At 41.6% G+C, this 15,288-nt stretch overlaps 1 protein-coding gene across 1 annotated transcript in view; it reads right to left on the bottom strand.

The window, feature by feature from the left end:
* Positions 1-15,288, bottom strand: part of NEK11 (NIMA related kinase 11) — a 106,236-nt gene that overhangs the window by 59,685 nt on the left and 31,263 nt on the right. Inside the window, exons 5-6 of the mRNA XM_085311857.1 lie at positions 13,601-13,665; positions 12,187-12,313 (exon numbers count right to left, since the gene is read on the bottom strand). Coding sequence (XP_085167983.1) covers positions 12,187-12,313; positions 13,601-13,665 — 192 coding nt within the window. The remainder of the gene's footprint in view (positions 1-12,186; positions 12,314-13,600; positions 13,666-15,288) is intronic.

Raw genomic sequence — 15,288 nt, 5'->3', positions numbered from 1 at the left:
CCAGAAATGTCTTCTAGCATAGTTTCAGTCATTTGGCCACCCATCCAAACTAGACTGGGGGGCAAAAAAAAAAAAAAAATCAGATTGGATTCAAAGTAGTGCCAAGCTTAGATGACAGTTTCCTATTGAAACATCTAAATTTCCTTGAAATTTTATTTGGAGAAGAAAGCAAGAAGACTGACATCCAGGTCTGCTGACCTAATTGAGAACCAGTGTCCATTTTAACCCATTAGAAACCAGGAGGAATGAGCACAAACAGAAAATTTTAAATAGGCCTTTGGTTCACCACTGTCCTATCAATCAGGCTCTTCTTCTTTAATCCCATGGGAGAGCCAAGACGATCACTAAGTAGAACATTTTTAACGTAAACTCCCTCATAATAATTTACGCAATGATCATCCGTAAGAGCCTGCACTGCAGCTGCCTTCTGACAAACCTACTGAAAACAACAGCAATAACAACGGGGGGATCAAARGGGATTAACTTTCACAGGCTTTGACGCCTGCCCAGTATTACCTTCCTTTTACAGACCAGAGAACTGCAGCACGGATGAAGACCACAGCTTAAAAATAGGAAAAACTCTACTGTTAATGTGGTACCTGGTTATGGTATCTCTCACATACAGAAGTTGGAAAATAAAGCATACCAAAAATATGTGGAAGTATATAGAGGTGGTTGAAAAAAAAATAAAGGTATAGACCTATTTTTGAAGGCAAGCAATGAATAAAATTCTAATTATTTACTTTTTTGTTAAAGATAAGGGATTAATTCGATCCATCTGGCAACAAAAGAACAACAGTAAATAATTCTGAAGCTGAAACCCAGTATCTACATACAATACTGATAACGAAGGGGGGGCTTTCTCACTAGTACTTTTAAAAGCAGTGCCTGAAATCAATTAGCRCAACATTTTTCTAACAACAGCATAAAGGACCAACTGTCTTAACTAAAGTAAGTGCCTATTTTTTAAAAGATTTGACTCTCTACTAACTTTCCTATTTCCAAAGTCAGTAAACAGTAACATACGGACAACGATGAATATATGAGTATATATGAGTGTATTTATGAAAGAGGAACCGTATAGGCTCAGACTCTGACACAAGTCAACTCCTACAAGAGAAAATACTTACTTTGAGAGAGAGGGGAAAAAAAACACGCATATCATGCAAAAGTGTCAGAGAAAAATGAAAGCCAGTCAGAGGGAAGGAAAAAAAAAAGAAAAGGGAAAACCCCGACCTGACAGACTGTACTGCAGCTGCCTTCTGCAGGACCAATCTGCTTTGGAGGCTGCCTGGCTGCGGTGGCGAGGAGCTACTGGAGAGAGTCCAGCGTAGGGCTACGAAGAAGATCAGAGGGCTGGAGCACCTGCCCTATGAGGAACGGCTGCGAGAGCTGGGCCTCTTCAGCCTGGGGAAGAGAAGACTGAGGGGGGATCTTATCAATGTGTACAAGTATCTGAAGGGAGGGTGTCAAGGGGAYGGGGACAAACTCTTTCCAGTTGTCCCGTGTGACAGGACAAGAGGCAATGGGCAGAAATTGAAGCACAGGMAGTTYTGCCTGACCGTGAGGGGGAGTTTCTTCCCTGTGAGAGTGAYGGAGCACTGGMMCAGGTTGCCCAGAGAGGTTGTGGAGTCTCCTTCTCTGGAGATATTCAAGGCCTGCCTGGATGCAACCTTGTCTAACATGCTCCAGGTGACCCTGCTGAGTGGGGAGGTTGGACTAGATGATCTCCAGAGGTCCCTTCCAACCTTACTGTTTCTATGATTCTATGAATTGCTTACGGAGCCATTAGGAGCGCAGGGCCTGGTACCTCGGGGGGGCACTCCGCTAGGACCAGAGCAAAGAAGAGGCTACCCAGGGAAAACCCTGTGTGTCCCATGGGAAAAAAAGAAAAAAAAAGGGGGGGGGAAGGAAAAAAAGTGGTGGAAAGAAAATGAACAAAAGTTTTCACTGCAGGATGCTGCTCTTCAAACTGAAGTAACTATCTCCTAAGCCGAGAAACGTTGCCCTGACTCCCGGGGCAAGGTCATTGCTTCCCCAGATGGCTGCTGGGCTGTAACTGCCCAAGGGAGCCGCCTCCATGCTTTTGCCTCGAGCCGCTGTTTTGCCTAACAGCCCTGTGTCTGGAGCCCCAGGCTACGCATGCTATGAGGAGCAGAGACAGCAAGGGAAAATTGCTTCCTGAGTCCCATTAGCAATCAGTTTATGACCCAAACCATATAATTTGATTACTTTTAGAAGTAATCTTAGCTTGTATAACTGCTAACATTATAAAACTATAAAACGGTCATAAAAGCTCTGCGCCCGAGCACTTGCTTTGCTGGCCTTCCATGCCCCTGAGTAGGTTTGGCGGAGGCGCTGAGCAGCTCTGCTGCAGCAAARCTGATGTGTTTGGCCAAGGCGCTGAGCAGCTCTGCTGCAGCAAAGCTGATGTGTCCTCGTTTCATAGCGAAGCCGCTTGTGCTCAGTTGTAGCACAGAAAGGAGAGTCTGGCCAGCTTTCCGTATCTCTTTTACAACATCAGCTGGCATGCCTCYAAGTTCTCCTTGATGTTTTTGGTCTTATTTCTTTATGTAGGTGTTGCTGTCTTTTTAACAAATTCAGTCTTTTGTAGCTCTTCCCAAATTACGTTATAGTCTTTAAAGGCTGTTAGATCAAAATTAGCTTTTTAATTAATCTCTGCAAAACAGATAATCTAAACGTATACACCTCTGTGGCATACAGCACTCGGTTTAATGGCACCTGAAGGTCCAAGACTTTACTGACTCTGGACCCTACGAGGCATACCTACACGTACCCACATACCACGGTAACACTCCTCCTCCACTCCTTGCAGGTCTTCGTGGCAGGGATTCTTCCCCTGCAGCTGCAAAGTGCTTGTCAWTAATCTTCCAGAATATTTCTGGGATCTTTCTAATGGGGACAAGTAGATCTGGATAACATGGCTCAGTGTGGCAATTAGATAGAAAGGCAGTATACCGATTCCCATTAGAATTGATTCCTGTGGAGCCTTTTTGAAGGAAGGGAACAAAGGGTCAACACATTCAAAAAATCTATGAGATTTTTAAATAATGCCATGTACTTGATGGATATTTCCACTGACTTATCCCCAACGACCCTCAGGTCTTTTCTCTCAGAGTGCTTAAGGTTGAACACATAGCAGCTTTTATAAAAATGACAGATTTCAGTACTGTTAYATTTATTTTTATCGGAGTTGCATTTCGTTTTCCATTATGCTGACTAAGCATCTCCTCAATACTTTAAAGGTTTTTAGTTTCTCAGAATCTCTCTAGYTTTTATCAGCCATTCCCAAACATACAGCCACTAACATTTAATCACAACATTTACTTAATCATCTAAAGACTTAGGAATCTTCCAAAATCACACATATTGCTTAAAGCATCTTAGAAGCTGAGTACAAAACCCTCTTTACAGCATTAGTAGTTCATCTATCAATAAACAGTATTTTATATGCTGACAGAAATTTTTGTGCTTCTCAAAAAGGAAGTGGATTCAGAGTTAGCAGCAGAGCATTTATATTATGCTAACAAATAAGCCTCCTTTCAATGTAAAAATCCCATTCCAAAATGCTCCTTTACACAAGCTAGATTCACGTAATAACCTCAAACACAGGGGAGACTGCTAWTAGTTATACAGATTTCATATTCTAGAAATAGCACTGGATATTGTAAAACCTTCATATTTAGGTGAGTAGACCACCTATTTCCATTAAGTCATATATGATGGCAGGGGCCAAAAGCATGACAAAGATTTGCAAGCTTAGGTCCTTGTAAAAATATGATATAATTTTTGATTTTAATCTTTCCAATAAAGGAAAGATTCTTCCTGTATCTTCCTTTCTTGTGCATGTGRAGGTGAGGTTTGATTTATTTTTCTTTGTATGTCTCTAATAGCAGTTATAATGTGTTTTTCAATTAGCCCAGGTATTTGATAGTCTTACGGTCATCTAGCACTTCTATAATAAAAAGAAATGGAAATAAAAGAATGTTTAGCTCCTTGCAAATGTTTTATTAGTTCTTACTGCAAAATACACRATTTCAGCAAAACAAAGCATTAAGTGTTGTCAGCTCAATAAAAAAAGAATAGAAGAAAAAAGAAGTGTTACTGTTGATTACTTGCACACAGTTTATCTGTCACTCAGAAAGGCAATAAGACACAGTAACAATAGGCACCGCAGCGGAAGGCACTCAGTATTTGCACTTGAGGATCTCTATCTGATCCTCGGCAGACRACAAGACTKCAGAATTCACAGTCTCCTTTGAGCAACCCCAAGCTCCCTGGCTTAGAAAACTTGGGGAAAAAAAAGAAAAAAAAAGTGGGACAAACAGTGCTGGCACCTCCTGGGGCAGGCAAAGCTTGGTAATGTTATTTAGGAACTGAATGAGGTGATAGCTTCAGGTGGGATGGGAAAGAGTGATGCTCAGCCCCCAGCATGAAGAAAGCAGRAGCTAAAGCGGTTGGGAGCCCTTGTGCAAAGGGAGCTCCCAGTTTCCTGCAACAAAAGAGCATCTCTGGGGAAGCGACAGYAGCCACAGTYAGCTTCAGGAGCATCTRGGGCAGCTGCCACCCACCTCCTCRCAGGCTGCACGAGGACACCGGAGAGCACAAAGGGAACCCTCCCACCCACTCTGTCCTGCAGGAAACGTCAGGTACAGGAGAAAAAAAAGGTGCYGGCTCACCTCAGGCATACAGGAGCRTTCACACCTGCCCGGAATGCACTGGGCACCTTCTTTTAGCTTACTCTMCTYTGCAAGAAATGCTTTCATTTTATTCAAAGAGTGTCTCAAGTCACAAAACTCAAGWTTCGGGGGGCTGGTTTTATTCACTGTATGGGCTGGAACAAATTGTTCCTGTGTTGGGAGACTCTCACGTAATCCCACTGGATCTCTGATCGCTTTCCTGAGAATACACTGGTGAAATGCCGTCTGCATTCACCGGTGCTGGGAGACCTAGTCTGCCGTAATTCTTGAAYAGTTTTAGTAGAATCRCATTGATGTAACATGGGTAGGGTCTCATCCACTATTTTCTACCAAAGATATTTTTAAAAAAMMCAAACTTCTCCAAATAAATAAATAAGTAAGTAACAAATAACAAAATAAAAACTACACATGCCTTCTAAAATGAAAGGATTTAACGATGCATTTGGCCTAGGATTGAAGTGCAAAGCGTCTAACATCTACGCTTAGCTGGAAACTACACAAAACACGTGGGTTAGCACAGGTGAAGAGTCATACTTCTTGYGTACCAACAGGCACAGAGATGGTCAGGAATTTTTCAGTGAAAGCATTTTTCACGGGGTTAAACAAGAAACACAGACCGTCTGTTAGTCACAGAGTTTTGATAAAAACTTCTGCTCGGAAAGGTTTGAAAACAACCCAGCTGTTCCCCTAGGACATCAGAGGTTCAGAGCAAGGTCTCTGCTCTCTCCAATTTAGACCAGGAATGCCAGCTTTGGTCCTTCACATCCCAGGTCTTAGCCACCAGGTTGTTAGCTCTTCTGTGTGGTTTCTCTCATGGTTCTCCTTTCTATAAATTATAAAACATTCACTACCCCAGAGAAAAAGACTGCAACTATGCCCACCCAGAYGACTTCGCCTTTCCYGAATTGTAAAAAATGCCTTAAAATGACACATTCTGGCTTCAGCTTGCTTAAAACATGAATGCAATGCTATGGCTCCAGGTGTCAGGGAAAGACGGCCAACACCGAACACCAGCGCCTCTCACTCCACACAGCACGCAGGGCCAGGGCAGGTCACCAGGAGTCCCACACAGCAGCGTCTCTGCATCATGCTGGGCTCACGTACAAGTGAGCCCCAGCAGCCAAACGTATGCAAGCAAATCACKGTGCTAGCCCTCCACCTCTCTCAGCCTCTTCAACTAACCAACGTCTCAGCTTGGCTGCCAGCGTTGCCCCAACTCTTCCCAGCCTGTCTGCTCTTCTGGGGGAGGCCCCAAGGGCAGCGAGGGCTCAAGCTGCTGCGCTGACACCAGCTTCCCGAGGAAGCTCCTCGCCTGGAAAAGAAGAAGTCGCCCAACCGTGACATCTGCAGATGCTTTCACTTACTACCCAGCCAGTCCAGGCTGAGAGAGRGGAAGTAAGACATGTATTGCTCAGTCAAAATGGACTAGCGAAGAACTCCAGCCCTGTTCTTGTAACTGAGGACAAACATAAATKCTGCAGCTTCTCTGAGCCTAACTGCAGAACTTTCCCATTATGTAAAAATGATACAATCTCAGGCTCTTTCCATCTATCGAACTTGTGTCATAAAGGACTAAATTTCTTGCACCAGCCACTGCACTGTGAATGTTCCAGCCAATTTGCAAGAGACAGTTACAGAACACTTCAGTGAACCTGAAAAGCACAATGTCTCCTAAGAGTATATTATCAACTCCGTGTAAATTAAAGTCTTCTCAATGAACAATGATTAAGTGCCCGTGATATATTAGCAAGATAGCAATAACAGCCTCTTCTAGGAGATTTCTTACCTTTAAAACGTGCATACTAGTAATTCTGAGTTTTTATGTGTAATATTTTGAGCCCTGCTAGAGCAGATGGACAAGCCTGAAGAGAGAACGTTCCTTCAGATAGTCATAAAAGACTCGAGCAACTTCTTCATGATGAATTGACCTTCCTGCAAAATGGCACAAGGATTTTGTCTCTCCTAAGAGCAATGGCACTTCCAGGAAGGGGGCTCTTGACCACTTGCCCAGAGATCACTGATGCTTCGGCCTATTGTTATCACTGCCCTGGGGAGGGCTTTCTCCTTGGCAGAGAGGATTGTCCAAGTCCTTTCATCCATACTGCTGCTTAATATCACTCCATTCTTCAAAAAGGGCAAGAAGGAGGACACAGGAAATTATAAACCAGTCATCTCCATCCCTGGAAAGGTGATGGAGTAGTTCATTCTAATGTCATCTCCAAGCATGTACAGGAAAAGAAGGTGTTCAGGAGTAGTCAGCATGGATTCACCAAGGGGAAATCATGCTTAACCAATCTGATCGCCTTCTATGAGGGAATGACTGGCTGAGTAGATGAGGGAAGAGCAGTGGACGTTGTGTACCTTGACTTCAGCAAGGCTTTTGACACTGTCTCCCATAACATCCTCCTAGATAAGCTCAGGAAGTGTGGGTTAGACAAGTGGACAGTGAGGTGGATTGAGAACTGGCTGAATGGCAGAGCTCAGAGGGTTGTGACCAGTGGCACAGAGTCTAGTTGGAGGCCTGTGGCTAGTGGAGATCCCCAGGGCTCAGTACTGTGCCCCATTCTGTTCAACTTCTTCATCAATGATCTGGATGAGGGGACAGAGTGCCTCCTCAGCAAGTTCGCTGACAATACCAAACTGGGAGGAGTGCCTGATACACCTGAGGGCTTTGGACAGGCTGGAGAGTTGGGCAAAGAGGAACCTCATGAAGTTCAACAGGGCAAGTACAGGGTCTTGCACCTAGGGAGAAATAATCCCATGCACCAGGACAGGGCAGGGGCTGACCTGCTGGAAAGCAGCTCTGCAGAGAAGGACCTGGGAGTGCTGGCTGACAACAAGTTAACCATGACCCAGCAATGTACCCTTGCAGCCAGGAAGGCCAATGGTGTCCTTGGGTGCATTAGGAAGAGTGTTGCCAGCAGGTCAAGGGAGGTGATCCTGCCCCTCTACCCAGCCCTGGGGAGGCCTTATCTTGAGTACTGTGCCCAGTTCTGGGATCCCCAGTATGAGAGAGACATAGAGCTACTGGAGAGAGTCCAGCATAGGGCTACAAAGATGATTAGGAGACTGTAGATTCTCTCTTATGAGGAACGGCTGTGAGAGCTGGGCCTGTTTAGCCTGGAAAACAGAAGACTGAGAGGAGACCTTCCCCTCTGAGAGGGATGTTCAAATACCTTCAGGGAGTGTGTCCAGAGGATAAGGCCAGACTCTCTTCAGCAGTGCCCAGTGACAGGACAAGAGGCAACCAGCACAAACTGAAGCACAGAAAGTTCCATCTGAATGTGAAGAAAAACTTTTTCACTGTGAGAGTGACAGAGCACTGGAACAGGTTGCCCAGAGAGGTTGTGGAGTCTCCTTCTCTGGAGATATTCAAAACCCGCCTGGATGCAACCCTGTCTAACATGCTCTAGGTGACCCTGCTTGAGCAGGGGGGTTGGACTAGATGATCTCCAGAGGTCCCTTCCAACCTCAACCATTCTGTGATTCTGCGATTAATTCATGAAACTATCTTCATAATTAGTCATGAATTATCAGTCATAGGTGACCCAACACTATACCGTCATGGGCACCTGGAAAGTTAGGCTTATGTTTTCAAACAACTACCTGCTTTAAAACATTGACTTTACGGTAGTAATTATTATTTTACCTAACTTGAGGTACCTGAAGTAATTACACTTCAGTGTAGGATCAGTCTGTGAGATGGAACAAGCACTTCCCAAAGGGAACTATGACTTACTGTAAACGTTATGCCAGATCTTCAACGCCCTTTCTTACCTGAGCAGGACAGATGGCTCCAGCTTCACAGAGGAGCCTCTATGCTGACAGTATGCTACGATTACACTGTCGGCAACTGGAGACTTTTCAAAGGTGCTGCAGCTTTCCAAAGGAAAGGGATTCCTCCCTTTCTGCCTCTGACATCTGCTTCCTCCCTTTTCAGAAGTGTTTGTTTCAGGACAGACTTCTGTTTGATGCCAACTGCTACTGTCCCTGTAATTTTACTGGCAGCTACTGGGTTTGGCAAATTACAACAGCTCAAGAGCCAGCTTTCTGCATTAACAGCTGTGTTAAATGGATGAACATGAGATAAAGTTTAAAAAGGATGGAGCAGCCCCAGGAGATTTCAGCTAGCCTGCTCAAGTTTTCATCTACAGAAATCGCTTCTTTTTTCTTCTTCAAGTTTACTTGTGGCTGTGCACAGTTTTGCTAGAAACTGATGAAAGTAGATCTTTCTGTCACCTGAACCAAGCCTCCTCTGAAGTCTACAAAGACACAACAGGAGCAAAAATTACACTAAAGGGAACTTCCATAACATAGGAACATTGGCACCTTGGAGCCCGGAGTTCCTAACCCCAGTGCTTCCTGTCTTCTGCAGACACAGGCTCTTCCAGCAAAGATGCCCAGCAATCTCCAGTGCTACCTTGGAGTACAAGGCCAGCAGCTGCAAGAGACAATATTTTGGAGGCCACTCTTTCCAGTGCAACCATGGCCATGGATTGAGTTGTGTTTTGGAGCAAGCAGTAGGAGTGCTGGACTTTCTTCTGGACCAACTTACCTCCTGCAGAGTCATTAAATGCAGACAAGCAATGATTATGTTACTTCCAATAGAAGTATTACTTTGATGCTACTTGTGTCAAAGTCTTCTATCTTACTCTGGTTAGGCATGCAAAAGCACCTCTAACAATTATTCCGAGCCACAGAAACTCTGTTATTAAAGAGTGCTTCCTCCAAGTAGTCAGCACATTCTCACCCATCCATAAACACTGCAAAAAGACCTCACGGTAATCACTCAGTGGTAGCAGTTGTGCTACCTGCATGTTTAATGAGTACTCGAAAACCACCAAAACAAGCAGATAATGACCCACAACAAACTATTCAGATTTAACTGCACTGACAAAAGAATAACATTTTGGGGGAATATATTATACTTCCATTTTTCACTGAAAACTCTTGGACACTACCTCAAAGCTGAGCCCTGAAAGTCTTCYTGCTAAGTCTTCCTGTGTGTAACATCCCACAGGCAGTCCGGATGTTCCAACACTGTGACAATTGTCATTTGTTTTTACCTAACCTTCATCTGAAAATCCAGTCTTCCCATTTGCATGACCCTAAGGGCACAGGCTTTTTGTGGAGTTCAAGACTGGTCTTTCTAAGCAGCAACAAAAATATTTGTATATCACACCATTTAGCTTTACTAACTCCTATACCATTGTCGCTATTCGTGCAAAACTAGCAGTTCTGAGTGCTCATGTGGTTTACCATTAAAAATATTTCCACTTCACATTATTTTAACTAATTTTAAGAAAAACAACCTGATCTATAAAGTTTTGGAGAGGTTTCTGATAGATCAATCAAATACATGTCCCATCTATGTTAGGCACTACAAACACTGTAGAATCAAAGTGAGTGAATGCTCACTCCCTCAGTCATTTCCTACAACGTTATTTGGTCCCCAGCAGCTTGAGCGGCATAGGCTTGCTGCAGAGGATAGGACTGAAGGTAAGATACATGAAGTTTACATATGAAGTTCACCTCTACTAGGTCTTCTTGTGTGCCACTGCATAAAAATTGTGTGAATGAGAGTAAGCTGTTCCTCAGCCCAGCAGATAATTCTATCATTTCCTCCTTTCTCACGGAGGGATGTATTAGGGCTGTAGAATATACTATAGTTGGAAGGACACAAGAGCAGCCTCATTGAATCTGACCTCAGGTGTAATAATAAACAACCAGACATGGACTAACACTTTTGAAACACCTACACATTATTCTGCTGAAGTCAGAATCAAAGAGAATGTGCTGTCTCTTGAACTGTAAAAATCCTAGGTCATTTTAGCCAGTGTAGAATTAACTCTATTTCATCCTCTTGTGGGCTTTACATTCAGTGAGAATATAGAAAAATAAAGAAAAATGAAGAAACGAAATTACCAACTAACAATCAAAAATATGAGTGGTGATGATTGACAAGTCTTCACCCCAAGAGTTTCTTGGGTCACAAAGAGAAGTCTGTCGGGTCTAGTGAATCAGGGTACAACCGGTTCTTAGTGCCCCTGCTGAGGGCCAAAAACTTCCTACTGAGGGCAGCTCCAGTGCCAGCTGAGAACTCTGCATAGGTTGCTGCTTTGGAAATACAAATGCATAAAACATAACAGAAAGCTACTAGCTAGTGACTTGTTTTGAGGGGCCTTTTTCTGCTATTTTGTAAACTTTAAAACGGTGATCAACACATCATCTATAAAAACACTGGACCATTTTCTGCTTTTATTTACTCTGTATGATCTACATGGATTGAGACCTTTAATTATGACTAGAACTTAACCATGTTCTTCACATCCAATTTCAAATGCAATAAGAGGAAATTATTCCTTATAGTTAGAGAAGACAGAAGGCAGGTTTCTCTGCCTGTTCGCTAATTCTCACATCTTTTGAAATCTTCTCTCAATATATTTTTACTGACTACTTGTATTTGTTTTGATACAGAWGAACAAGAAAGAATCTTACATTAAACGTACATCAGTTCCCCTATAGAGAGCAAGAGACAAGATTTTTGACTCATCTGTTCTGAATTTAGCCTGTTAACTGTGAGAAACGGTTGTTACCAGTCAAAACTGGTTACTGTTACTGTTCTCAACTGTTAGAATTATATCCTGCACTCACTAATATATTTTGAAAACACAGAATAGCGTGAAAACTAGATTAAATTATCAAGTAAGTAAACTACATTCTCGTGGTTAAAGGCTTTGTGAAGGAAATTTCCTGATTTGAAATACTACAGAAAGGTTTCGTAGTCTTTCAGCAGATCTCAACTTCTCAACTTGAATCTTTAAGCAATGCCTCAGGATGTGCTGATCACCAGGATTCGTCTTATCACATGAGTGCAGGATTGGCACTTTGTTTTCTTCCTCAGGCACCTACCCTTAAGCCTGGTCTAAGACAGAGTGCCATTTTGCTGCTTGCACTTTCCAAGGTTTTTCAGCTGCATTCCTAAGAGGCTCTTCACAATTCCTTCTCAGCCTGGAATCATCATTTTCTCTTCCACGTGGAAGCTTCACAGAAAGTTTCTTGTTTCCATTGATGTTTCTCGATATGAGAAAGAAAAAGGTTTCCACCTTCCTAGCAGGACATGGACTCGGTCCACAGTCACCATGTGTCACTTCACAAACAGAAGCTGAATCTTACTCTTCTTTGAAGCCTCAGATAACCTTATAAAGCAGTGAAGTACCTGCTTCCTAACACAAAGAGCCAACCTTCGAATTCTAACGTATAACAGAAATTTCCTGGAACAGTCTTAGTGGAGAAGTGTGAGCATCCTACTGAAGAAGCTTTCTTTTACATTAAAATAAACATTTTTTTTTAAAAAAAGCAATTTCCTAAATACAGCTAATGGTAACCTAGCAAATGTTATTTTATCTGATTTTACTTTTGATTGAATAAATAATCCAACTGAAATAGCATGCTGGCTACTCACCAAATGTCAGATTTTGTGTTATAGCCCTGGTGCTTCAGTGCCTCTGGGCTCATGTAGTACGGTGTCCCAGTAAATGTAGTCGCAAGATCACAAGAACCCATCAAAAGACAGGAAACTCCAAAGTCTCCTAACAATAACAGCATAAAGACCCCATAAAACAGTTTAATTAGAAGACTAAAATTAATACAAAAAACTTCAAGGTTACTACAGATTTCATATGCATTTCTGTTCACATTTCACTTTTTAAATTAGAAGCCATATACTCAGCTTGTATAAACTATCAAAGCTCTGAAGATGCCAAAACAAAAACGGAGTTTATTGGACAACTCAGCGTATTGATAATGGGATGGAGAACTTATCTCCTGATCATCACTTCGAATTCAACCCCAACTGGTTGAAACCACAAAAAAAAAATCTTATCTGGATGTCCATCTCATTTAAATTTTTTTGTAAATGCCTGACGTACTTTCCCATCTCCACTTAACATCTATTTCAAGAAAGAGAGGATTAGTCTTCACCCAACCTTGTTTATATTACCAGCAAAATAGGCCAAGGAGTTAAAATACAAGCCTTTTTCTACCTGCTCWGGTAACTTCTACAGATCAAGGCTAAAGATATTGTTGTCATACTAAGAAAMGTTTTGCCCTGACTATGTGTATGCAGTCAATATCTTTAAGCGCCAAAGTCTGATACTTTCGCATCAGCGTGATTAACACCACCCAAAAATCAGAAATATGCTCAGATCAAGTGGTTATAATAAATGCCCAGCACTTTTTATGAAAATGAAATTAACACAAAATAATTCTAATGGAAATAAAATACAGAAATGATCTTAGGAATACTGAATTCTATAAATAAAGAGAATGAAGCATTATATAGATCATGAAATCTATATTAGATTAAGAGCATGAATAACTATAAAAAGTAAGTTCCTAAGTAAATATTTACATTTCAAGAGCATATGGAAATATTCACGTATTCATATAAGTCACTGTTTTTATCATTAGACACAATAGAATAACCGTCCATGGAAATAATTTGCCAGAATTTTAAAATACAGAAAAATAAAATTTCCGTAATTCTTAAAAACACCACAAAATCATAGAACTATAGAATAATGTAGGTTTGAAGGGGCTCCAGAGGTCATCTGATCCAAAACCCTCAAAGCAGGGCTAACTTCAAAGTTACATGAGGGCAGCCTCAGGTCCGTGTCCAGTTGAGTTCTGAGTATCCCCAGGCTGGAGAGCCTACARTCTTTCTGGGCCCCTTTTCTTGTGACTGACTAGCAAATAAAGGTCTGACAAGAAATCAAAATGCTACATCAGATATCACCTTACCTAAATCTTCTCATTCACATTTCCGCCAGACTGTTCTATTGCACTAAAGTATGTCTTAAAAAGTAAGGAAATCTTACCAATTTTAAGGAAATTATTTTTCAAAAATATATTCTTTGCTTTCAAATCTCTGTGAAGTATTCGCCTGGAATACAAAAGGAAATTCAACCTTATCCAACTTGAAGGATTCAGTCAAGAATCAAATATCTCAAGCATCTCTCTTCGACCTACATCCCCTGTCAGCGAGGTCAGCCTGCTCCTACTGCAGCCCAACCTGCCAGCGACAACACGCAGACAGTGGCATTAAGGAGATCCATGCAGACACACAGGCTCATTCCTAGATGWCCACAGGCAGGATGAGCACCTCAGCAGCCGGTATAATAAAAATGCACCCAGGGATCCCAGCCTGAGAATACTGATAAAGACTAAACGTGAGCTRTAGCGCAAGGGAGAAAAGCATGTTGCACTGTCTTCCTCGCTGACTCTTCCTAAATGCTTGACATCCTATTTTCAGCCAGAAGAATGAGATGTCTCACACTAGAATACGGAGTGGGGAAAACAGCAATAAGATCCTCACAGTCCAGAGAACTCTCCTTCAGAYGAAACGTATTCCTTGAAAGAGCAATATTTATATATGCTAGGCTATTAGTTTTAGTTCAAATTGCTGCAGTAATGGTCTGGAAGCCTTCTTGCAGATAAAGGAACGATAAACGGACCAGAGATCGAAAGGAAAGGAAAAAGAACAATCAGTTTTGGCAGAYATATTCTTCCATCAAGGACTGAAGTAATATCATAAACTACACACYGTGCTGGGACAAACAGCATCGTCTCTATTTCTTGAAATCTTAACATGTGACAGTGCTTCTCCTTCCCATTAAGTAAATAAACAAAATACCTCTACAGTATGCAGAAATTCTAAATTAATTCTTGTTAACCTACAACCTCAACTAAATGTAAACTCATCCACCTTTGAGTTCCTTATAGCACAGCATTAGCTATCAGCTCTAATCAAGAGGAAGTCAGAGCAATAGTATTCAGTATGTACTGGCAAGAGATACTATATTTGCTAATACAAATATAGTAGATCCCCAGCCATTCAGAACAGACAAAGAAAGCAACAGAAGAGCTAAGATTCTTGAAATGTGAGCAGAAAAATTCRGGGGTAACAGACTTCTAATTGTTCTTCAGCAATCCACAAGTTTTTTCTCAAATTTAATGGAATTATTAAATTTGTATGCATTGAGATACTGCAATGTTTTCCAAAAGTTTCTGTGTTCAGACTAGAAGAAAATACTTAAACAATTTAAATAAGCAATTTAGTCCACATCTCATTTGAAAAGAATTTTTGTATACAGGAAAAGTAATAATTTTATTATTCAAGATATTCAGCTCACAAATAGAATAAAAAAACCCAAAAAATAACCTACTAGAAAATATTGTGGTACGCACATAGACTGCATATGAAAAAGAAACGTTTCTAATTTAATGGGATGAAAAGAGTTTTTATTGCAGTGGAAGTGTTTGTGAAAGTAATGTGAAAGACTTCACTGACCAACTGAGCAAGGGTTTTCTTGTGTATTGTTGTTGAATGTTGACAGTTTAAAATCTTTTTTTTTTCGTTTCATAGAAATACAATCAGTATTTGTACGGAAAAGTATACCACTCTATGAACCTAAAAATTTGTTGGGTATCTGTGATCTGAATAGGAGGTATGTTCATATGTAAAACCTATCCAGAAAGCTTTCAGTAACTTACTACTTCAAAATGA

Source organism: Rhea americana, unplaced genomic scaffold, assembly GCF_003343005.1.
Source record: "Rhea americana isolate MKP2758 unplaced genomic scaffold, rheAme1 scaffold_35, whole genome shotgun sequence".
NCBI classification, from domain to species: domain Eukaryota; kingdom Metazoa; phylum Chordata; class Aves; order Rheiformes; family Rheidae; genus Rhea; species Rhea americana.
Note: the sequence above shows the minus strand (reverse complement) of the source record. Positions and strands in the feature narration are given on the sequence as shown.